General features: G+C 31.8%; 1 protein-coding gene across 2 annotated transcripts in view; it reads right to left on the bottom strand.

Annotated features, from left to right (window-relative positions):
* The window catches only part of LOC145246763 (matrix metalloproteinase-14-like), an 819,041-nt gene that overhangs the window by 702,189 nt on the left and 89,135 nt on the right, over positions 1-27,717 (bottom strand). The window contains exon 2 of one of the 2 annotated variants that reach the window (XM_080108536.1): positions 10,049-10,173. In XM_080108536.1, coding sequence (XP_079964662.1) covers positions 10,049-10,171 — 123 coding nt within the window. In that variant the 5' untranslated portion in view covers positions 10,172-10,173. Of the gene's footprint in view, positions 1-10,048; positions 10,502-27,717 lie in introns of those variants that run through there. The other variant, XM_080108535.1, reaches the window with a different exon arrangement.

Genomic DNA, 27,717 nt, shown 5'->3' on the forward strand with positions numbered 1-27,717 from the left:
ATATATATATATGAAAACAATTGCATGTACCTATTTAGTATGCGCATGTATTTTTGCATCACAAAACTAAAGGATACATTAAGAAACCGATGATTAGTGTGAAATAGTTTTTAGGCGTCAATCGTAATGTGACATATATTTACTAAAATGGGGAAGAGCCAATAACGCAGAGCCTTCTAGAGCATTTTATTTAAATTTGAGCATAAAAATTTAGTTCTAAAATGTTTTAATCAACATTGAAAATCAAGTTCTAGACATAAAGTTTAGAAATGTTAAGCTACGCGACAGAACATAAAATCAGTGCAACATTTTTATGTTCCGTATCTTTAAAATTTCAGTCATTAGTTGTTTTATTGGTATCTTTAATACAACAGAAGATTGACAAATAGGTGTAGTAACATTTAGTTCATACAGCAGAATGAGATTTTTTAGCATAAAATTTGTTTAACTATTATATACTAGCATGGGTGCCTGGCGTTGCCCGGATGTTTGGAAGTGTGTGTTGAGCCCCCTCCCCCAAAAATGGCAGTAGGAAGGCAGGCACGAACCCGTACCGACAAGCAGGAAAATACGGGGGAAAAATGCGACGTCTTTGCTATTGCAACCACCGCCGAATCGGAACAAACGTAGCTTTTAATTAAGACTAGACAATCGAAACGAGGGGATGACTTTCGGTGAAAAAAGCGACCCCTCCCTGTAAAAAAGTTGAGGGTTAAGAAATTATTGTTTTTAAGCAATTTCTCGGTATTTGTCGTCTGAAGGGTCGAGATTCAAAACGATACTGATCTTGTGAAAATCCGTCGCCTCTGTCAAAAGTTTTAAGCAGACACGCAAACATACATACATTCATTTATATATTGGTATCTCAAATTCTCGACCCAAACCGATTAAAAAGCGTGCCCTATCACTGAATACCGTTTATGTAAAATTTCAAATGTGTAGACCAGAAATTTTCTGAGGAATTTGGTAGAGACCGCAGAGGTCAGTTTTTTTTTTATTGTAACCCTATTATAACCCCTGTACATATGTTGTTTTGGGCTTAAATAAAGTTATTAAGTTAGATCCATGCCCAAGGAATCTATATCTAAAATTTCAATTGTTTATACACAAAATTGGCCGAGGAGTTTGGTAGAGTTTTCGAATGCTCAATCATTGAACTGTGACCTCTTAACAGCCTAATTTCTCGCTGAATACGGATTAGAAAGATTTCCCAAATTTCAATACCCGGTATATCAAATTTCGAGTCTGTAGACTAAAAATTGACAGATTTATTGTGTAGGCAGACATTTTCATATATATATATGTATGTGTGTGTGTATTTGTGTGTATGTGTATGCGCGTATATGTATGCGGGTGTGTGTGCGTCCTGATATATACGCACGTATATATATATATATATATATATATATATATTAATATATATATATATATATGTGTGTGTGTGTGTGTTTGTGTGTGGGTGGGTGTATATATATACGCACATATATATGGGCGTATATATGTACATGTACAGACTTGTGTGTGTGTGTGTGTGTGTGTGTGTGTGTGTGCGCGTGTTTATACGCGCAAAGCTTTCTTTTCAATTGGTACTCTACTCTACCAGGGAGGATCATACAATGATCAAGTCATATACACTACACTGACAGTCGAAGGAAGTCATATACACTACACTGACAGTCGAAGGAAGAGGAAACTACTCAGAAATTGCCATCATGAAAAAGAACTCACAAGAAAGAGGGGTTTATTCCGATGATAATAATAGTGAGAATGAGAAAGATGATAATGATAATAGATTATTTTTTCTACCATTAACAAAGTATTTAAAAAGCATATAATTTATTAATAATTCCCATGCATTTTGACTGAGATTAAAGAATATAATGCATTTCCCTATCATCGTAAATATAATAATAATAATAATAATAATAATAATAATAATAATAATAATAATAATAATATCATATATATATGAGTGTGTATATACACACACGCATATATATATATGTATGTATACACACACACGCATATATATATGTATGTATACACACACACATATATATACATATATATATACACACACCAACCCATACAAACACACACACACACACATATATATTTATATGTATATATACATATGTATATATATATATATATATATGTATATATTAATGTGTATGAATCTTTATCAGGTGTTTTTATTTGCAATAAACTTTAACTTGGCCGATTGACCATTCTATTTCGTTTAATTGCAGATTTGGCAACTATCGGTTGTACATGTTAAAGGAAATCTGAAAATAAAGCACATATTTTTCAAATCAAATAGTTATCCTTTATTTTTTTTTAATTTAGTGTTTGTCGCCGATTAAAAAGCACTTTAGACATATAAAAGTATATAAATATATATATAGATCATATGTGTATGTACGAAAATATTCATACAAAAATACACATTCATATAAGCATATATGAATCTATATCTCTCTCTCTCTCTCTCTCTCTCTCTCTCTCTCTCTCTCTATATATATATATATATATATATATATATATATATATATATATATATATATATATATGTATATATATATACTCGTGTGTTTGTTTGCTTGAGAGTTGTTCCAGCACGCATGGTTTTCGACATGACGATATTGTAGACATACAAGATTAACCACATGTTGAGTAGCTGGAAACTCGAGTTAAGAGTGATGTATTGAATGTTTAATCTTCATCGGCTCTGGTTAACACCCTTCATTTGTTAAACATTACTTTATCAAATGATACTCATTTGCAAACTTCTTTTTTTTTTAATAAATTATACTTGCATGTTCATTTCTGAAGTTAATCTGCTGAATTTACTCTTAAGAATATATTTTATACTACTTCTTTTTTTTTAATTTTTATTTAAATCAGTGTATTCGGTGTTCTGTATGGTTTAATAGTTATATAAAGATATTATCTATGTACATATTTTTTCTTTTTTGATATATTTATGCAATCATATATGTTTATATAGATTGGTAGATATTATATGAGGAACTTATTTTGTTTTTGAATTTTTTTATAATAATCACCCCAAATAAGGCATAGGGTCATCTGATGTTAGTTGACAAATATAATACAAACCAAAAAAAAAAAAAGAAAATAAATAAATAAATAATACTACGATGCATTTTACTATAGAAACAGCATTGTTCAACCTTTGCCCGAGACAGACATAATTGCTCGTTACATCTAGAGCTTACTAATTACGAAAAATATACTTAAAGTAAGGAACTTATGACAAGGTTTGTGCTTCTAGTTTATTTACTCTTGGGAAACAATACTTCAGACCATCAAAATCGAGCAAAATATAGTGAAAAGCTTTACACCGATAATAAAGCTTTGTATATATTTTAGATACTGCCTTATAGCCAAGAAAAATAACAATAAATCGGGTTTAATCGAAGATTTATTTTTATATTAACCTTCATTATCGTCATTTATTGTTGTTATTAATATAAAAGATATTTTAATGTTTCATTGATCCTTTTATAGAATAATTCATTGTTCTGAATCTAAATGTATGCATTTTATGAAAAAAAATTGAGTTATTTCTGGTTTTATCAACTGCAACTCCGTTGGAGATTAGTTCGATTTGTGGAAATTAGCTAATTGCTTTTCTTTGAACGCATTTTCACATTATTACTATCTTTTCTTTTCCCAGTTTAATTAAACAAGAATCCGTGTGAATAGATAAATACAGAACTATATAATAAACAAATAAATAAATAAATAATAATGATAATACTAATAATATGAAAAAGAACAATAGAAACTCGTATATAATGATGAAAGCGTAAATCCCATCGGCGCACCCAGATTCACCTATACAGTTATACACACAAACAGTTTCACTCGACTACACAAAAATTTTGTGAAGGATCAAAGATGATTAACCGGGCGAAGAAAGAAAAAAAAAACGACACAAATATGTAGAAATTGTAAGAGTACTAAACGGAATTTGAAAAACATCAACATAATATTAACAATTGTAGGGAATATGTATGGTGTACAAAAACTTTGAAACAATAGTAGAAATCAAAATCAAGGGGACTATTCAGACTATGCCAAGGAAAGCAATGCTGAAAATAGTTGAAATCTTAGAGACAATCCTCGAATTTGGAAGTTAATTTAGAAGAATTACAATCGACAATCGTGCATATTGAAAATGCAGGAAAAAACAAAAAAAAAATCTAACTAAAGCTGCGATGCTGTAAGCTGACTACTACCTCCTCTTCCCATCCCCATCCATGTTCTTATCTCTCTCCAGTTCCCGTTTCCTTCTCCTTCCTATCTTATTCCCCTTCGTCTCTCCATATTCCTCTTCTATTTTTCACTTCCCTAAAAAGGGGGGAAAATGTAGTGCCGGCATCGGCTGACATTACAGTAAATAGTCGAAGCATCAAGGAGGATAGAAAGACAGAGGAGTGGAAGCACTTACCAGACTTCTACTGGACAGGTGTGGAGGTGATTGGGACCTTGGGATTAATATTGTCACCCACATTCCAGTGAAGACCAATTATTATCGACAACCAGAAATTAACGGCAATCAACTGTTGCGATAAGGCAAATTTATTTGCAAATATTGTCGAGAAAGGTGAAGATTAATAGAAATCTAGAGAGCCTTTTTCTTACCCAGACTCCGGGAACACAAGCTCTCTTTAAAAGTAATCAATCACTGATGATGACTAGCGTAAGAACTCCTCCATCCATCCAGCGCGGCCATAGTCGAGATTAAATTCATCACACACGTTTTTAGCGCAATTCAAATTTTGTCGGCAGCTGCATATTTGATGTTTCGCCATGGTTATCAAGGGTATTTTTTTATCCTGACAACATCACTAGATAAGGTGCCTACCACGGCTTAAGAGAGTCCCATCTACCCTCGAGTGAAGGATAGACAGCGCCTGTTTCTCAACCTTGTATTTTACCTCGTCGTACATACAGCACCTCGCCTTCTCAAATGGTCACCACTCTGGTACTGGTCAGATTAAACGTTGCTTAACTTCGGTGATCTGGCGAAAACCGGTGGGTTAGCGTGAATGTGTCGTACAACTTAGTCTTATTGAATGAAATAATACTATGACCTGTGTAATACATCCTAGTGAGTGAAATAATAATAATAATAATAATAATAATAATAATAATAATAATAATAATAATAATAACAACAACAACAACAATAATACAATTCTGAAAATCTCAGTGGCCACGCAGGTTCCAGAGAAATCTAATAACAGTCATCGAAGTTGGAATCGACAGTAAGCGGCTGTACGAAAACCCGTGTCATAACAGGTACAGATCTTGAAACAGTAGTTTTTCTAAGTGACAATATTTTGACAGTTCGATTCCGAAGTCTTTGTGCAAGAATATATTACAGGGTTATTTAAAGCATACATTGGATAGCAATTCAATTCACAAGCTGAAGATAAAATCTCCAGAAAGAAAAGAAGAAAACACATGGAGCTTGTCAGAGAATTGAAAGAAATAATTACCAGGAAAAAATACTGTAACACCAGTAATTGTTGGAGAACAATGAGCAATTTTGAAAACCGGAACCGACGGCAGGATTGATAACATACAAATAGTACACTACGATAAAAGTCATCAAGCGTGAAAACCTACGCACAAAGCCCGGTGACACTTTGCAAAGATAGAAATGTGGTAAAAGAATAATGTTACGTGCTCACAACAATTTTTTTTAAGAACAGCACGCGAATCCAATACTGTCAGGGTGGATATGTAAGAGAAATACAACTTCCGCCTCTCCCCCACTCAACCCAGTTTGTGATGTCGGGTATGGAAGATTCTCCAGTGAACTAGCATGGTAGGCAATAAAATCCACTTGAAGAGTGCGGGATGCTGCTGACTTTGCAAAGAAATGTAACGGATATGATCAACGAAAACCCAAATCTAAATGATTATTGCGAAAGGGTAAATTCATTTGCAACCGGTAGGAAGATAGTGTGAAGTTCTGAAAAAAAAAACACTCAGATGAGTGTTATAGTTCTATAGAAACCTACTTCTGGTAGTAAGTGAGCGATCACTGATAAAGACTCGTGTACGAAATACTAGTGAGTATATTATTATAATTATTATTATTATTATTATTATTATTATTATTATTATTATTATTATTATTATTATTATTATAATAATAATAATAATAATAATAATAATAATAATAATAATATTAAAAATAATAATAATAATAATAATGTAGAGAGACTAGTCGCCATCTATAGTGTAGAGTGGCCGACTAATGATTATAACTCGTGTGAAACATTCTAGATATTAATAATAATAATAATAATAATAATAATAATAATAATAATAATAATAATAATAAACAATAATTTAAAAAATAACAAATCAAAATAGTGTTCAAATATACAAAGCAAGTTACAGCAATGATTTAATAGAACGGTTAATACTTGTAAGACTTGAAGAATAGCAAAGAATAATAACTCATACTGCATGATATGAAAATTATATATGAATGAATGAATGACTGATGATGATGATTGTTATAATAATAATACTGATAATAATAATAAAAAGGAGGAGAAGAAGAACAACAGCAACAAGAAAAAGAAGGAGAATTAGAATAATTAGAATACATTTAGTTATTAAGACATACAGGCGATTACATCAGCATTAGCTAGTACTACACATGTCTGTCATGAAGTGTAAGGGAGGATCAAAAGACTGAGAACAAAGATTATCGACAGATCTCAACTGACACGATATGCAACTATTGGAACATTATGAAGGTTTAGTGCAGCCTAATTTCCAGAGAAATTAAACAGTCGCTGCTAATGAAAAATCAATGGTAAAAGAGTGTGTCTATAAAGCTGTAAAGCAGTGGGTGTTGCATTATTTATGAGAAAGAAGTATAGAGTACTGTAAATAAAAGGCGACTTGTTGTCACTCAGATTCGAAAACAGCCCACTGGTAATTGCCAGTGAAAAGTATCTAATAGTAGTCGTTGTGGTAAAAAATAGTAATAGGACTGCAAAAAAAACAAAAAAACATTGCACAGTGTGTGAGTGTGAAAAGACTTGATGAATAGAACAAACAACGTGACATTTACCGGTTCTTGGGAAATCGTATCTATACAAAAATAACACCCACAAGCACAACAACAACAACAACAACAACAACAACAGCAGCAGCAGGCAGCAATAACAGTAATAATCATCACGAAAATAAAATAATTGGAGAAAACACTTGATGTAAATCATGTTATATTTTATCATCTTTTTTATATTCGATTCTTCATTTTCGTTCACGAATTTTCTTGAATTTTATACATATTTAGATTTATATAATCATTTTTTCGCTCAAATGTTCTTTAAGTTTATTTCCTCTTTCGTGAGTTCCATTATTTTCTCACTCATTTATCGATATTCTTCTTAATTGTTACTGTTATTGTTGATTATTATAGATTCGATTTAAATTATCTTTTTATGTAGTTTTTGTCATTGTCTTTATTCTCGTTTTCCGCTCTTCTTATTGTTAGTAATAATCGTTTTTGAGCCAAGCTTTCCTCTCTTTGTCACTCAGCTTCAATCTCTCTTTAGTGTTCTTCGTGTGTAAATCTTTCGCTCGGTTTCATTTCCTCTCACTCTTGTCGTATTTCGCTCGGCCTCCCCACATTTTATCTTTCTATTCATCTATAAAGTTATCTATATCCTTCGGTGTCTCTATCACACACACGCATTCACATGATTCCATGCCTCCTGTTAACATCCATATGCAACAGATTATTGGTTACTTTTCTTTTCTACTTCTAAATCCTTTATTCTTAACATTCACATTTTTCTTCTTTCTAATTTTAAGGATTTTCTGTCGTTTTCTTTCTCAGCATTTGTTTAGTTTGTATACGTTGTTCTTATTTCACCCTCTTTTTTTCTTGTTGTCTAAATTTCCTTCTTTCTCACATTATTTTCTGTTTCTTTCTGCACTACTATATTCGAATCCAACTCACTCGCCCGGTATTATTTCTTCCTCCTTTATTCGCGTTGTTTGCTTTTTTTTTCCTTTTTATCTGCCAATTTACACCCATCATACTTTATAACAGTTTTAATTTCCGTATTTCCTACCGTAGGTCTTCGTCATGTCAAACTCGCACACAAATGTTTCTATCTTGCAATGTCTATCTATTTATGTCTCTTTCTATCAACTAAACTTTGTATACGTACACACACACACACACACATATATATACATACACACAAACATGTATATATATATACATATATATATATATATATATATATATATATATATATATATATATATGCTTCCATGCCAGGTTCGAATTTCCCGACCGGTAGTAATCGTGTCACCCTGCATGATAATTCCCGAAAGCATGAAATACTAGTGTCCGTAGGTATACATAATTAGTATTGTACTATATATATATATATATATATATATATATATATATATATATATATATATATATATATATATATATGTGTGTGTGTATATGTATATATATATATATTAGTTGTTATTTAAGTCCTCATTATTTAGATATTAAATATATATATTTCTGATTTTCCACAGATTCCAATTATTTTTATTCAATCCTAAAATCATTTCACCTCCACTTTGTTCGCAATTTTTTTTTTGCAAACGTTGCCTCGTACATAAGCATACAATAATCATGCATTACATCTTTTCTACATGTTTACATATCAATAAAAATTAAAAATGTGTATATGATATTATATATTTAAAATAGATATACACATGCATTCATATATTTACATGCGGGATTATATATCTATATCTATCTACCAACCTATCTCTCTCTCTCTCTCTCTCTCTCTCTCTCTCTCTCTCTCTCTCTCTCTCTGTATATAAATATATATATATATATATTATATTTTTAAAACAAATTATATTTAATAAAAACAATTCCTAGGCACGTGCATATACATGTTTATGTACATATACATGTGTACGTATATTATTATTGTGACAGACAGAAAGAAACATACGCACACACACAATATATATATATATATATATATATATATATATATAAAGTAAAATAGTGAGAGGTAGCGCAAGAAGAATTTTCAAATTCAGTTCTGTTTCGCTGTTTATAAGGTTTTAAACTTTGTCACACTCGACGTGCTCCTTATTCAGTTTACTCTGTGCCAATATATTATTGAAGTTGATATGGGATTATACTGGTTTAAATATTTATATTGAGTGTGAGGGAAGAGCACCAACCCAATATAGACTACTTCCAATTACGCCAACAAATAACAGATGATCATATTTTCTTATTACGATGTTTATATAGAGCCCTATACTCTCGGAAACATATCAATGTCATGATTAGTATACATAGTATGTGTACTGTAAAGTAATCCCCTTTTTTAAAAAAATACGTACACATATGAGGACACACATATTCTCAAATTACACAAATACACACACACACACTCATATATATATATATATATATATATATGTATATATTCATATATATATATATATATACAGATAGATAGATAGATAGATAGATAGATAGATAGATAGATAGAAGTGTGAGTAAATATATTTCTGGGTAAAAATAACTTAGATGTGCTTACTAAAGCGCGCATAACGCACCCTTTACCTTCTCTTTTTTACGAGTACTTGTATTTAAAACTTTCATTTAGATAAGTAAGAACACTATCAGATATTTATTCGTATTTTATATATATTCATACGTATATATATATATATATATATATATATATATATATATGTGTGTGTGTGTGTATAAACATATATATATATATATATATATATATATATATATATATATATATATATATATACGTGTGTGAGAATGTGGGTGTATATGTGTGAGAAAACATGCACTTTTTCTTTTCATGTTTTTATTTTATTTTTCTCCTCTATTTGTTTTCTTTTTTTTCCTGTGAGGGGAAAAAGCTAACCCTTCACCCCTCTGGAAAAAAACAAACTTTTGTCACTTTTTACTTACCAAGCCATCCTCATTTGTAGCGATCACCTTCCGTACGAGGGCTCCACAAGTAAAAACACAATGGAGTAGGACCAGAATCTGGATGATGAGTGTACGTCCCGTTCGTGGATATAGCCATTCCATCGCTACAAGGTAAAAGCGAAACAGCCAAATGAAACTAAAAACAAATCGCGAATCTCTCGCAATACTACTACCACTATTTATTGCCACAGTAGTAGTAGTAATAATAGTAGTAAGATAGGAGTGGTAGTATTTATAATAGTAGTAATTATAGCCGCTGATATTCTAGTGACAACTGACACTGAGTTTAGGAAAGTAAATTCTCACTTCTAAACATCTATACAAATATATTGTTATATCGTCTATATCTGACGTTATAATTATTGTATTAATATTACTATTATTTACTAATAATACTAATGCTAGCATCCATACGAAAGGCTCTAGTACTGTTGTTACTCCTACTGCAACGATCTTATTTTAAAGAGCAGGGGTGGCAGTAAACTCCTCAGCTGTGCGCGTTCGTGTAGTTGACGCGTTAGATGCGCTGATGTTGCTCCTAGACAGTCGGTGCTTGTAATTTACTTTCTACATCCATGGGAACTACGTTGGTAGCAGTCTTATTTATATTAGTACGCTTAGTAGTTGTGATAGTAGCGGTGGTGGTAGTTGAAGAGCGATATGACTTTTTAAAGCCATCGCTAAATTTTGGAAAGCTGTTGAGGACCCTTCTTTCCTTATTTACTCTTCTTTTTCTTCTTCAAACGTGTTGTATACGACTGCAACGTGCAACAGTCAACACGTAAGAGCCTCTCCGCATTTGTCGAATGAAGTTTAGAGAGTTAGCCAGGTTTTATCATTTATATTAGTACAATAACTAGTTAATACTTTTTTATCCTCGTTTATACTTATATGGGAGTGTGTTTTTTTTTATTTATATACTTTGCAAAAATGTGTATCGTTCAAAAAGCAGCATGTCTCCGGTATATATATATATATATATATATATATATATATATATATATATATATATATATATATATATATATATATATATATATATATACGAAATAGAGGGAGAGAAAGAGAAAGAGAGAGAGACAGAAAGAGAGAGAGAGCCAGAGAGACAGGGAATAGTGGGAGCGAAATAAAGCCAGCATACCTTTATGTAAATTAAAATTGTTTTCGACAAAAAAAGATGAATTTCCCACATTTGAAGAACGTAACGTTACGTAAAATAAGGAGCAACCGACTAGTTATTAACATATGTGTCTATTTGTTTTATTATTAACTGGCTGGGACGCCTGGCGTCTACCGGTCAGAAAATACGTTTTAATATACTTTAATATGTTTAGATTCCGTATTTATTATTACAGAGACAATTCTCTGTTGAATATTTCATTGCACCTAACATATACTTGCCATTTCGAAAGAATAAAGACATGGCTCAGGTGTCATTAGCTAGAAATCAGAACATTTAGGCAAGAAATATTTAAAATAAAACCACTTCACGCTATGAATGATTTTGCGCATGAGCAAAAGTTATAGAAATATATCAGCAATTTCAAAATGAAAATTTTGCATTTTAACTTACCACCATATTTTTGTAAACATTACTCATCCAAATAATTTACTGGTTATAAACCATCATTGATGTATGCTCACCATTTCCTCTTTTTTACACTGTTATGTGACTAGTAGCGCAAGAATGTATCGATCATATATTTTCACGCAGATACACATACACATACATGCACACATCTACTTTTGTAAGTTCTTACCCCCAACCTTGCACCGGTGAAGTGACTTCTAAGCATACATATGAGTTCCATCAAAAACAAAGTTCACACTTGTCATTTTTTTCAAACTCCGCAAATTTATGTTAAATGAATATAACTGCTTAAATAGCCTATACTTGATTCGCCTTTTTATTCCTCTATAATTTTACCTGGTCATATTTTATTTTTAATTGAACTATCCTAGTGTTCACGTCAATAAAAAAATAGCCTTAAACCAAGAAGGCAAAAAGAAACTCCGCATCAACAAATGAGCTTAAAATCAGCTTAAAATTTCCATCTCTAATCGTGAAATATCTACCTTTTAGCGTCTCTAATCGGAATTGTTGTTGTTTCTGGGTTATACAACGTAAGATTGTGCCCATATCTCTCGAGTCTCTCTTAGTGATCGTCAAAAGCGCATTAATTTCAATCTTTCTCGTTCATTCCCTCGGGTAATCGGCGGCAAATTGAAATGTGATGAGAAAACGCAAGGAATAACTGCAAAAGCACCAAAACCCCGACAGTGTTCGTGATTTTGTCGTTCAGGAGTTACTTCTTACACAGACGACAATGCTATCAAAATAGGCAGCCTCAGAAACAGATTTGAAACAGCTCTTCAAATCTAACAACAGTGTACATTTATTATAAAGCGCTCGCTGTCTACAGTTAAGAATGGATCGAAGGAATTTAATTTGTGAGATTGTGTTCCAAGACGCAAGCCAATGATGTCTGTGAAGAACAGAAAGCATCGCCTGGAATTCGTCAGATGCAATGAAGATCATGACTCTTCATATTGGTGGGAAGTGATCTTTTAGCAAGTAAACCAAGTTCAATAAGGCTAGCCAGTGATTGTAGGCAGTACGTCCATCGAAGGAATAACGATTAATTTAATCCTAGGTGCACAATTTCAACGCTGCAACGTGGTGAAGGTTAAGTTTTGGGGTGGGGCGTTATGACTGCCAACAGTCCAGGGTGAACAGGTCGCTTGCAAGGTCGAATTAATTCGACGAACGACAATAATATTTTGACTGCGAGTTTTCTACCCTACATTGGCCGGAATTTGGATGATAATCTCATCTTAATGCAGGATAATGCTCCCATTCGCACAACTGGCAACGTTAAGAGGTTCTTTGAAGAGCATGATATTCGTTTGGATTGGTCTTCACAGTCTCCAAACATTAATGCTATCAAAAAAATATGGCATTACATAAAGCAAGAGCTATGCAATGATAAAAAATTTAAATCTGGAAGAACTTTGGACAAAAATTAAAGAGAAATGGGATGCTCTCTAACTTGGGTATTGCCGCAGACTAATTCAGGAGAACTATCTAAAATTTGAGGCTGTCAAATATTAACTAATTAATTGTGGTACAGTTGTATTTGTGTTGCATTAATGTCCTAAACTTACATATAATAACAATATTCTATTCTCGATTTGAAGTTTTTTGTGATAAATTGACGTAAACAGTAGGATATTTCAATTAAAAGTCTAATATAAACGTACAAAATTATAGAGGAATAATAAGCAAATAAAATGAGTTATCGGTTATTTTAACAGTTACATTCAATTTAGTTCAAATTTGCGGTTTTTGAGAAAATAACAAGTGCCCACTACTATTTTGTTGTACTATATATATATATATATATATGATTTGTTTTTTGTGTGTTTCGATATTCATATTAAAAACCCTTTGTGTTGTTTATTTTAAAACTGTTTTATCATGGAATTGAATTCCCCTGTAAAAGATATAGCAAATTTGCATATTTTTAAACATTTAAAAAAAAAAAAATAATTCCCTATTAGATTACATTCAATTTAGTTCTAATTTGCGGTTTTTGAAAAAATAACAAGTGCCCATTACTATTTTGGGGTACTATATATATATATATATATATATATATATATATATATATATATATATATATATGTATGTATATATTATTTGATTATTTGTTTTTGTGTGTTTCGATATTCATATTAAAAACCCTTTGTGTTGTTTATTTTTAAAAAGTTTTATTATGGAATTGAATATAGCAAATTTGCATATTTTAAAACCTTTTTTTTAATTAATTCCCTATTAGATTTTTATTTCGGTCATAGTTATCTTTATTAAACTATTACGTGTAACTATAGTCATGCAGATATTCTACATGGTTTATACTTGCTTAATGTTTGCGTAAAAGTGTATAGTAAATATAAAACTATATATATATATATATATATATATATATATATATACATATATATATATTCATGTATGTGCATATATATATTTGGTTAAAAATATAGCCTATCAAACTCCTCTGTCAGTTATTGTCTACCGACATATATCTTTATATATATATATATATATATATATATATATATATATATATATATATATATATATATATATATATATATATATATATATATATATTATCGTATTCGAACCTCCGCGCAACTTTATATTTGCGTTTTAGCCGGGGAAAATCGGTGCAGAAGCATATTTTACGACCGGCTCATTATGGCAGGCGGACGTCCTCTCTCTCTCTCTCTCTCTATCTCTCTCTCTCTCTCTCTCTCTCTCTATATATATATATATATATATATATATGGGGGTATGTGTCTGTGTGTCTTGTCTGTTTGTGTGTGCATACATTTTTCAACTTTTTTTTAAACATTGTTTTGACATGGGTCTATGCTAATATTATCTCTTGTGAGCTGCTTCAATCTGTTTTTTGCGTAAAATTCTAAATACGTCAGATAATAAGAAAATTAATTAAAATCTAAAAGTATAACACTGAGATATCATAGTAAAATATAAACTTAAAAAAAAACCCAAAACAATTTGACTAAATTTATTGATAAAAAAGCGAAAACATCACAAAACTAAAAGACAATCAATACTGGAAGATGGTCATTCCAAGTCAACTATGGCAACCCTCAACTATTATCATTATGGTTGGCCGTAGGCGTTGTTTTTACTTCAGTTTCAATGTTATTTTTTCGTTCAGACATATTTGCTTCTTAAGCCTGAGGAGTTGCTTTTAATTTTTCTTATAAAAGAATATCATCAAATAAAAACTTCATAAAACCATTCTTTTTTGTGGGTTGAAAAATTATATATATAAAGGCAATCATGACGGGAAGACGTATTCCTTCGGAATTCATTTTATATTAAACAAAAAAGACAAGGAAAATGGATAGCGACTAAAAAATAAAACTAAGGAAATAGAGAAGAAAAAAAAGCAAAACGAGTATATTGACATGTTTCGCCCTCACTCATCAAAATTGCAATCGAGGGATTTATTTTTTTAGTAATTTGTTTTCCTTAATGATAAAATCTAAAAAAGGGACTGGAGCAATAGCAATCGTATAGGGTGAATGTTAGAGGCTGATCACGTTCAAACTCAACAAGTAGTCATTTTGCTTACAAAGGGAAGGCTTCATAAGGCGAACGTGAACAGTCTCCAAGACTTTTAGATGATATACGGAGTGAGCTCGACTCAATACAGAGAAAGAGTCAATTGACTCGTTTTGATTTTTCTCCTCTATTTCCCTAGTTTTATTTTTTAGTCGCTATCCATTTTCCTTTTATCCTCGGTATTTGTTTTTAATATAAAATGAATTCCGAAGCAATACGTCTTCCCTTCATGATTGCCTTAATAAAGTTTTGTACCCCCAAGAAAATCATGCAATTGCGAGTGGTCTTTCTTGACAGAAAGAACACTTTCTGAGACTTACTATATTCCTAATAAAATTACAGGTTTAATTTCTTCCACATTTTAATATGACTGTCACGGTTAAGATTTTTGGAGCACATCCCTTCCTCGGTGGTTCAATTATGTAAGCCACACTGAGATGTGTAGTGAATATAAAACTTATTTTTCTGTCGTTAATGTATATTTATTTTTATTGAGAATAACAATATTATAACCCAATTCAATATATAAACTTTATGCAACAATAGTTTATAATAAAGACCCGATAGCCAGGCAAGGATAAATATTAATGCGTTTATAAGGTTGACAGTGATACAGAACTGTGATGCTTTGTTAGGATTGTTAGAATTTACCAGAATCTGATCATTCTTTAAGTTATTTACATGTCATAGCAGGCTTGGAAGAAATCTTGTATCCTGTTTAATTTTAAGTATACATAGGGAGAAATAGAAATCATTATCCTTGTTTTTAGCTCATGAGATTTTAGTTATGGATGTTTTGGAGAAGGGAAATAATTATTGAGACATAATCGAGCTCTACCATGAAGATTACGACATAGAAAAAGTTATTGTAAAAACAGAATATGGCATCCCTTTAATCAATTGCAAAGTATTATTTTTTCTCCAAGAAGCATCAGATCTGACAATAGTACGCAACCTTTTTTTTTTACATAGACATCACCACTTATAGAGGCCCAGAGGCCACAATAAGGTAAGAGTTAAAGAGTGTACAGTAGTCAATTGGACAATATACTAATGTTGGTCATGGAAATTCGGTACATTTGTTAACTTAAGTGGGACGTCTAATCAAGAACTTGTTTTCGTTGGGCTTGAAGACAAATACATTGTAATCAGCTGGAAAACAGGCAAAAGGAAGACAGTTCCACAGACATGCATTTCTAAGAAAGAAACGTTGTTCATGGATCTACGTTTAGGTTTAGGCACAGTATAAGAAGTGGGGGAAATTATTGATAATGTTGTCAGCTAGACGAGTGTTTCTCGTTAAAGTTTGGTGAGAGGGGGCCAAAGAGTGACGCTCAGAAGAGCACTTGCCATAAAATTACGATAAAGCAGAGATGGACTCGCAACATTTCTTCTGTGAGAAACAGGTTGCAGAGAAGAGAAAAAGTGATTCCTTACTGGGCTACGAAGTCTATTTTGAACATTATCAAGGCAGGATAAGTCCTTTCTAGCAGGTTCTGCCCTGATGTGGCAACAGTACCCAACTTTGTACGTACTAACTCCTATATAGCTAGAGCACTGCATCAGCCATGAAATATCTACTGGACTGACCTTGGTACGGGTTTAATATATGCGTTCCATTTCAGATCACGAGTAAAGGTCAACCCCGGAAGGTTGTCAAATCATGGAGCCTCCCCAAGATGAGAGCCATTTATTTCAATTAATGCCAGATAGAGGTCAGAACGTTGATGATGTATTTAGATGAATTAAAAGTAACAAACCAACGGGGTTTTCTCCTTGTACCACATGCTCAAGATCAGAGGAGAGAGAATCAGAAAGAACTTGGTCGTTTACGGTCTTTGATGCGCTACAATAGATGGTAGTTTTATCAGCATAAATGTCTACGATTAATGTAAGGATGTGGTTTGTAAGACCATTAATGTAGCACAGGAAAAGAGTTGTGCCCCGGGTGGATCCCTGAGAGATTCCATCATTTATACTATGTCATATTTCAGGGAGGGGTTTACATCAGATGTGACATAGATTTTAGGAGCGTTAATATAATTCACCCATATTTCCAGCTATCATAGGGACGCATTTGATGCAATTGCATCAAATGCGTCACTATGATAGCTATTTAAACTTTAACGGGAAAGTCAGTTCTAGAAGCTTATTAAAACATTAATCTTCTTCATATCATTTGGAGCAAAAGTGAGGAGATGAACGTTGATGGTTAAAGTAGCCGTGTCATTGCTTTAGACATATGAAAATTGACCGACAAATTTTTTCCCAATTCACCAGGTGATCATGATCGGAAGATAGAGAATCAGAAAGACTTTGATCATTATACTCTTTCTTACTATTTTCATATTATGTATTATGTGATCTTGATAACTGTCTCCGCACGGTGTTTGAATATTTTCAGGCGAATATTTATGAATATACAACGAGTGGTGGGTTCCTTTCTGAGTTATATAATTTATGGTATTAAGTGCTTATGCAACTACTTGTATTAATCTATCATAATAAAAAGAATTTATATTTATAAAGGGCAGTTCAAGATATTTCATAGATAACTAGGTTAGGATGTAGACTTTTATCTAAAATTAACAATGTCTTAGATATATGAAGGACTATTACCCTATGTATTGTATGTGCAGTGTTACAGTAAAAACACGTTTTTTTATCTTGGCGAATGAAAAATATTTTCCTTACACTGCGCTGATTAATGACATCGTGTTTTTACAATTTAAGCGACTTACTTGGATCGCAAAGGAAACTAATTAATGTGTACGCACATGCACTGGATTGATTTCCAGTATTTGATACTATTAACTAGACTGAAGGATATTTTCAAGGTGATGAAAAGCATGTTCATTTAATAGAAAAAATCCCCGTTTCGAAGCTAGTTCTAGTTACATTCATTTTAAGTATTATTTTTGAAATGCTTTCATAGGGGTTTGCTTTACTAGCATGAATTTCCTGGATAAATTTGGCAGCATCCTGATATATCTAGCACATTTATTTTAGCGTTTTAGAAAACTCATATGGTAACCGGCCACAGTCACAATGTGTGCAATGGATGCTGACGTAATCACATATGGTGTATTGATGATAATTTGAATAAAGGACAAACATCTGTTTAGGATTTTGTTAATCATTCGGCAAAACCGCTGGATACGAAGTCTCCGTCAGAGCACAATAGAGTTAATAGATCGATCAGATCATAAGTTGTTGCACTGCTTGCCGACAGTCGTAAAGTCGGCCTCTGTCTAGGAAGATATATTTCGTTGAAATCAATAGAAATATCAGTAACTTTGAACAGCACACATTCTGGATTGCAATGCGGTTTCTGTTTAATAAAATTCTTCAGGATTCAAAGTTCTTACTAAAATGGATAACGGACCAGATAAACCGGATTTAGAACATATTATATACAAGGTTGATATATTAATAAACGGAACCCCGATAAAACAAACCATTCCAAATTAAATCAACCAAATAAATAAATGGTTCTAGTACCAATTTCGATCTTACAATTCATTGTTTCAAATTATTCAACAAAAATGAATTAAAGTCCTGTTCAAAAGGAAAGGATGACTGAATGAGGTACCTGCTTGAAAAATATGCCCACATTGCTGATATGTTTTTAGAAGCGAGAGTGTATCGGATGCTCTGGAACAATTTTGGGGATATGCCAAGAAAATGAGCAAAAGTTAAATAAACGATTAAACAGGTATAAACACAAAGATCGAGCGATCAAATCTCAGTCTATATAGTAGAAGCACATAGATTCACAAATTTCAAGGAAAGCGAGAATGCAGCCATCTACTTGCCAGGAAAGTAACACAGTCTTCTTGGATCGGGGTGAGTATTGATGCCAGATTTCCTGGCAAAGTGCACTGCAATAACATGGGCTTATAATGTTTACCTTTTGAGTATATTAAGAGAAGTTATGAAAATAAGGATGCGGGAAGAACCAGCAAAAATATGCTCTCTCTTAACATAATTCTCCAGTACACGATGTGCATGTCGCGAGATGAGAAGCACTGGCGTTTGATTATAAAATCTCTCCTCACAAAACAGGATCTCTGGATATTCCGTTAAAACTTAGACAAACAATAGATTTTTCACTCAACAAGAGGCGCATGGTTGAGAATTGTTCAGTACTTCACTAGATTATTCGGTCAGCGATTGCACCATATTGTATGTGGGGTAAGCAAATACATTGTTCTCGGGAAAAGTATGAGTAAAGAAAATCCGGCGACTGAAAACCAATATTATTTTTATCTTGTATTACAGTTTTTTACTTCCAATATGCCATATTAAATGTTAGAAGAGCCTGATTTTATTCTTATCACAGAACAGTTATTTCAGACAAATATTGCATGCAAGGAATAAAGGGGAGTATTTCAATATTTGATGAACATGCATTAATATTTTCCACGCATATTTTAGTAAATGTCTAGAGGTAAATTACACTGGCGCTGTGTCTAAAGATAAAACCGCCCTAGCTGTTCCTGTCATTATTCTGCAGGGGTTCTTTGCACATGGGGAGAATCGGCATCAACACCTTAAAATAAAGAAAGCTAATATTTTGAACATATACATACAGGAAATATACACTCGTTATACATCAGAGAACAATTAAGTCATGTTAATACATTTTAAAATTTATATAGAATGAAAAATATTTTTTTAATTTTTTGTGTTCTGTAGATTATGTTTATGAGTTATGAAAAATGCCCTAAAGGTTCAGAGGAAAGCCATATATGAATACATTTTTTAATGGTATTTCTTGTAGACAAACAAAAAAATAATAAAAACAGCTGTTTAACAGAAAATATAATGTAAACACAATAGGGAAATGAAGTGAGATAAATATTAGATAAATAAAGGATATCCATTAGTAAAATATAATATCAACAATATAACAAAGGGCGAAAATGACAGTGATACATAGAAATATACAAAAGGAACATAGAGAAAAAGCAAAATTTTGAAACAAGATAGAATAAAATAAAATCAAAATAGTAAAATTAATAATTTTAATATTTCAAATATTTAGAAATAATATTATTTTAAACGCAATGAAACTTTAACATAATATTTTTGAAAAATTAAATTCGCAAATTCGTAAAAATATTAGGCAATTCATTAAGTTTACAAACTAAAATTCAAATATTAATATGTTCAATATTAAGTAAACATAAAATTCTCATATAGGTTTATATTTACAAAGAGTTTTATACGTTTTAAATATGCTTATTGCAGCATTATATTTTATAATAATTATAATAGTATATATATATATATATATATATATATATATATATATATATATATATATATATATATATATGTGTGCGGGTGTGTGTGTGAGTGAGTGTGTGCGTGTGAGTGTATATGTATTGAAAATATTCTCTCAAAGTAATGTGTATGAAATTGATAATAAATAATCTTAATTAAATTTACTTTTTAATTAAGGACATTTTTTATTCGTATTGCTCTATCATATATATTTATTTTTCCTTATCCTGGTATGTTAAAGTTATAATACTATTTCTATTTCCTATCATATGGATTAGTGCTTGGCTATTTTAATTTACACAAACATTGTTAGCTGCATATGTGCATACATGTATCTACTACAATCTAGTTCAATATCCAGCTTCTTTAAGTTTATAGTATAGACTACAATAATGACTAATAGAAGATCATTTTAAATTATTAATTCATCTCTCTCTCTCTCTCTCTCTCTCTCTCTCTCTATATATATATATATATATATATATATATATATATATATATATGTATATGTATATATACATATATATGTTCAAAACTCGGGACTAATGAAGACAGCGAGGGTGTTAGATAGTGCTCAATAAAAAAGAGCATATATTTGTTTATAATTATTTGAGGGTAAACAGTTACATATGGTCGCTACAAATAGCAATCTGTTTCAGTCAATGAGACTTCGTCAGGCGACTCGGAACCCCTAGATGTCACAAAGACAGCGTGGTCTTTGTAGCTTCGAGGGGCTTCGGGTCGCCACTGAAACAGATGGTTATTTGTAGCGACCACATGTAACTGTTTACCCTCAAATAATTAATAAAAATGTATATGCATATATATATATGTATATATATGTATATATATATATATATATATATATATATATATATATATATATATATATATATATATATATATGCGCAGGTGTATCTGTGTATGTGTGCCAGATTTTATCTTTACGCGGTGGGCTACATACAGTACCATATTATTTTTTTGCCCCGTACGAAAATTTATACACAATGACATTATTTACATTATTTTGCTTTGCAACCTAACAATAAATTGAACATCTTCGTTTTCGCTAATAATTATATAAGAATTAAAATTTGTATATAAATATGTTTAATACTTGCTCATTTGTGAGTGGAATACCAACTATATTGCCATTTCATGCATATATTACGACGGCTATAATTAATAGTTTTAAGTATAGCGAACACAAATATTTTTTGCCAGTTTATTTATATTCTATTATGCTTCTCTACCTTTTTCAGATTTTTTAATGAGTAAGCATCAATGTCTCAGTGAAAATGGAGAAAAGTGTCATTCATGTTGTCATGAAGTAACTGAATTTGAAACGCCTTCCTGTATCAGAACATGGTATTGAACATAATAAATCCGCCTCTTTGTCTAGTTATTCCGTATTTATTTTCACAGTCCAGTATCGCGTGTTATATCGCAATTAATGAACAGCTTGCCGCATACTTTTCAAAATACAGCTTTTGCTAGTGGCTTTCTTTAACGTGAATTATTACTAATTTATGTCTTTTTCCAAAGAAAAAATCCCACAAATTGTTGGTTTTCAAACAGTTCGGTAAATCTAATAAATGAAATATATGCATATTAATTCTAGTTGATTACGTGTATCTACATAAATGTTTGCAACACAGTGAAAGGGATTTGCTTTACTACTTGGGAATGGCATTGCTTCCAAGCATATAATACTTTTGTTCGAGTTTTAATTTAGTTTTAGTTATTTTTTTACAAATTTATTTTATTTTTTTTTGCTTTTACTGAAAACAAACATTGTTTTTTTTTTTTTGCAGTAAGTTTTAAGAATATATCGCTGTTTCATTTACATATATGTAAAGTAACTATTTATACTAGCAATACTACAGAATGAGATCTGTCGCATCTTGAATGTGGGGATTGCGAATTTTGGATTTTTATTGAAATTAATGTATACTAATATAACAGTGTGAATTTTCACAACTGTAGAGAAACACACAATATTTGAACAACCGTAGAGAAATTTATTTGTTTGAAAATAATATTTGTTTGATATGCTGTCAGGAGCTAATACTAATAGAAAGTTTGCCGGGAGTGGCTTTAACGTTTTCCTTTTTTTCATTTTTTTTATCTTCATAGAAACTCATTCATTAAGCATATTATCTTCCTTGAAATTAACTAAGGAAAAATTGGTCCATCGTTGTTTTTATTTTGAATTGAAAGACTGATACGTTTTTTTTTAATTTAATCATAATATTGCTTCAGAGCAATTGTCTAAAATTTTTCTTGCTGAAATATGATATGGACATTTTTTATTCTTCTAATTATATTGACCATTATCGCTTTTAAATTAAAACCGTTCATAGCTAATCTGTCCTTCAGTAATTTTAGCATATTCTCGAAATACAGGCTTAGAAAACTAACCCTTCAATATGTATCATATAAAATTTTACCGATCTCTGACATCGGATGATGACTACAACAATTTAAGCCTAACATAATATAATACTGTAATTTTATTTGTCCAATTTCACACACAATCATTCACGCACTAAACTATAATGAGAATACTACATAGGAATGCTTACCAAAAAGCTAGGCGTCTACGCAATGTAGCTGGCAATTAGATTTTAATTCTTCTTCTAAATGCGGAGTTCCCTATTTTTTTCCCCGGTATAATTCTATTTCATATATTTTGAAGATGTATTCATTCAGAAAAGTAAAATGTGAATTTCGATAGAAAATGCGAGGTGCAGATCGTAGTTATAACAGGCAGCCTTTTGCAAAGTTGCATCATTTTACGCATTAATCGTTTTTGTTAGGAGTGTTTTTTTCAGGCCGGATTTAATTTAAATTAGTCCGAGTTTAGCTTTATCATTTTGCAATTTTTTCTATTTATTGTTAACATTTTATTTTACCGTCACATTGTAAGACATATAAAAATCTGGTTGCCAATTGTACTTGCATTATTATCTGAGTGTTTTCTCCATCGAGTAAGGACGTTTTCGTGAGAAGAAAATAAAGAAAGGAAAACAAGGCATTAATTATTTTATTGATGCTTTTTTTTCATTTTAGATTAAGTAAAAATGTTTTAACGCGTTCGTATTTTTAAATAAACAAGTGACTTGTTCAAGTCAGACACAAACATTGAAATCGGAATAAAAACTGAAAAACTAAGCACATGACACTTACAAAGTCTGAGTCTTACATTTTACCATTTTCGTGTTTGCTTTTGCACACACTCATAGGTGAGTAATAATCAATAGTTAAAAGTAAAAGTCGGCAAATTCTTGGTAAGTATGAATTTATGTTTGAAAATATGTATACACACATATATTTGTGTGTATACCTATTAATATACATATATAGATATATATGTGTGTGCGCAAATATATACAGAAATACGTTACCTACGCCTAATTCATGATAAAACAGAATAGCAAGTTCAGCATATATGCATAGTTTTCCAGATGCAAGAAAATTCTAAATAGTTTTTCCTTGTAGAATTTATGTATATATATATATATATATATATATATATATATATATATATATATATATATATATATATAGATGTGTGTAAGGTATTTTTCTTGTTCTCTTTTACACACTTTATAGCATTTCACTAGCAAAACAATGCATTATATTGCTTTTGGAAGAACGTTATTACAAAATTTTTCTGCTCGTAAAAAAAACAAGTACTAACAATCTTATTCTAATTAGATTTACATACACAATAAAGTTAATGTTTTATTTTTAATCTAATAGTTATTTAAGAAGCAATTATTTGTATTAATTCCTTATGTCTCCTAAAGTTATATACGGCATAATCGCGTTGCCACACTGGTTCTCGTCAGATAACTGAAGTTTAGCAACGTTCAGCCTGGTCAGTATACGATGGGTGATCATTTGGGTATTCTAAGTACTATATATGCTCTCCGCTTATCTCAGTATTTGTTTCCAGTCGTCATGTACATACACTTCTCTTAACAATGTCGACTTAGGAGATTTATGGTGCGAGATTGCGTACCTCCTACCACAAGAATTTGATGTGCAGACACCCATTCGGAGGTGTGCATAGTCTATCAAGGATGACAATATTAAAATATCAATATTTTTTCGTAAAATGTTTTGTTTAACATATGTCTTCTGTTCCACAAAAGTTTTATTTCATTCAGCAAATGTACTATTACATACGGATATTAGTCTAGTTGTCCTTCGCGCACGTTGGTTTACACAACCTGTTTTATTTATTTTATTTTTTTGCACAAAGTGTTTCTCATGTATTGTTTACTGGGTATCTGGCTCTCTAGCGGTTCCTGTATATTCCTTGGCTATGTTTTACTGTCACTCTCATTTCTCCATTCACTTTCATTTCACTGTCACCTGCTTTCAAAAAAGTATGAGTTATTATTTTGCTTTACAATCAATATAATCAATACCAAAACAATAATATTTAACCAGTAGCTAAAGAGAACAATGAACCGATAGAAAATGAGTCATTTGTGAGATGCTTTTTTATGTTTTACTAGCATTTCGACCCGACGTTGCCCGGGTGTTTGGAGGTGTATTCTAAGCAAAAAAAGAAAACGGTCATTTTTTTAAACTTTCCTTCTTTTTTGACCCCTTAAAATTTATTGTTTTGGGCTCACATAAAGTTATTAAGTTAGATTCATCTCCAAGGAACCTATATCTAAAATCTCAAGCGTTTAGACCCAAAATTGTCGGAGGAGGTTGGTAGAATTCTCAAAGGTCAAATCGTTGAACTTTGACCCCTTAACAGCCAAATTTCTGGCCCAAAACCAATCACCTCGATTTTCCCAAATGTCAGTACCCTGTATATCAAATTTCGAGTCTGTAGACAAAAATTGCAAAGGGGAATGTACACAGACAGACAGACACGTTCATTTTTATAGATATATAGATTAATGCATATAATGGTTCCCAATTCTTATATTCATATTGAGCCAATAAAATGTTTAGCGTGTTGGATGATCTGGCGTTTAGTTTAACATTTAGCGACGTGTCGTGTTAATCGGAGTTCAGTGAGTTTAACCGAAAAAAAGACTTGCCAATCAAAACTTGCTTTCTCATAGGTTTCTATGAACCATCTCTTTCGTATTCCAACAAACATAAAAAAATGAGGATCTGACTATGTTGGAATTAATAACGAGATCGAAGGTGCTGAAAATCACCTGAGATCAAAGCCATAATTGTGTTGCAGTTGTGCGTTTACCTAATACAAAAACCATTATTTCTACAAAACGAAGCACTAACACTGGTCTAGTCTGCTCCAAGTGCAAATGTAACATAGTAGGATACTATTGAATATTGCTACGTATACAGCAATTTAGTATATGATAGCCAATACTGTTAGGGAGATGTACCACCATCCCAATCATCACGAGCCTTCTCCTTAACTATCATGTAAATGAGGCATTTCCAGAGATTATCATTTAGACTGATATCATGTACTGTCCGGCGTTAATTGTTATGAATTCTTATTTGATAAGAATAGATGCGAATCGTGGCCGATCCTTCAAGACAAGGATGACTATCGTGACTTTTGGAGGCACGCCCCATCCATGCTGCTGCAGCTGATTTCTCGCGGTTTTGACAAACAGAACGACTATACAACGTAAATATTCTGGTAGTGCTTAATAAACCGCTGTAGACTAAAAATATAGGCATTGAAATACAACATTACACGAAATATTGGAGTATTTCGGATCCGCAACGAGAAAGTAGTATCCTGTGTTGCCATCTTTATTAATTTACCTGACTACACTGTAATATTCGACGACTTGAGACGAACTTGTTTCACAGTGTTAAAATAAGCATATGATCACGCACCTGAGTCAGTATATTTTCAGAATGTTTCAGAAGGTTTCGCTTGACCAACCTAAAGAATAAGTGTTAGAAATTTCAAAGAGCATAATTCCGTTGATTCAGCGGTATCAAGCAAATAAGGTCCAGTTATGTAGATTTTCGAACTTTACTATCATGTAGACGTTTGCACTACTAAGTCACGTGAATGGTAACAAATATTGCTAAGTGGTCTTAGCTTGACCTCATTAAAACTTACTTCCAAGTATGACACACAACGCTGTTGATTGACAACACTATTGAAATCAACAGAAATAAGACTGTCGGAAAAACTTAGGTTAAGATGATGCTCCCATTGTCTTAAAGTCAGTACGATACTATAGTCATAGGAACCTATTGAATAGACAACATCGGCCTAGATGTCATATGCGGGTCTTAAGTAAGGAAGCATTTTAAACGATTTAAACTTGAATGTAAAGCGCAGGAAAGGTTGATGGACAGCATATGTGTACTGGTATTGAAGGTATTTTTGGAGCGTTGTTCTCTTGGCTAGATACGATGAAACACCAATATAATTATCCATGTCTGAAAGTTTTCTGAACAGTTACCATGTTCGTGTGTGGCTTTGTGAAGCATTCCGACAAAAAAGTTGAGAGATAGTTCAATTACAAAGTTATGGAATGTTAAAGCTTATTTCTTGAGTATATTGTGTATGAGACCGGGGATGCAGCAAAACTTATTCAGCTTTTTGGAATTATTATTTGGACTGAAGGAAACTGATGGTATTGGAAGATAAGAACTCACCCGTAACAGGGCTTACATTAGAAATATATTGTTATACAACGCTTTTTGGCGGTGACCTCAACACAATGGATAACATATTATTTTGGCTCAACTAAGCAGCGCATTGAAATGCATTAACTTGTAGGGAAAGTTATTACAGATATAGTAGTATGATTAGCATAGGAACATGGTGATTTCATACTACGTCAGCCAATTAGATAATCATAAGGAGACGGTTGAATATTACCTTTGAGCTGGTTAAGGAATACAAGGTCTGTAAAGACGTGACATGGGTTGGATTTTTCAAATCGTGATCGTGCAATTAATAGGCGTGCCACAATCATAGATTGATAAAAATATCAGATGGGGTGAACAAGGAAAGAAGATCCAAAACACTTATATGAGCTATATACATAGAAGAGCTGGATGCTGCACAAATATTAGCTAGAAAATATGGTGATGTTGGGATGTATGGAGGGATAAGACACTACGACCTCAAATATTTTGGACGATTTTAGTTATCTCTTATTTTGTAGTGTAAGCAGCGAAGAGAAGAAGTAACTATTACTGCTAATATTACTGTTAACAG

The sequence above is a fragment of the Euprymna scolopes genome, chromosome 24, assembly GCF_053919585.1.
Source record: "Euprymna scolopes isolate OS-2025 chromosome 24, ASM5391958v1, whole genome shotgun sequence".
NCBI lineage: Eukaryota > Metazoa > Mollusca > Cephalopoda > Sepiida > Sepiolidae > Euprymna > Euprymna scolopes.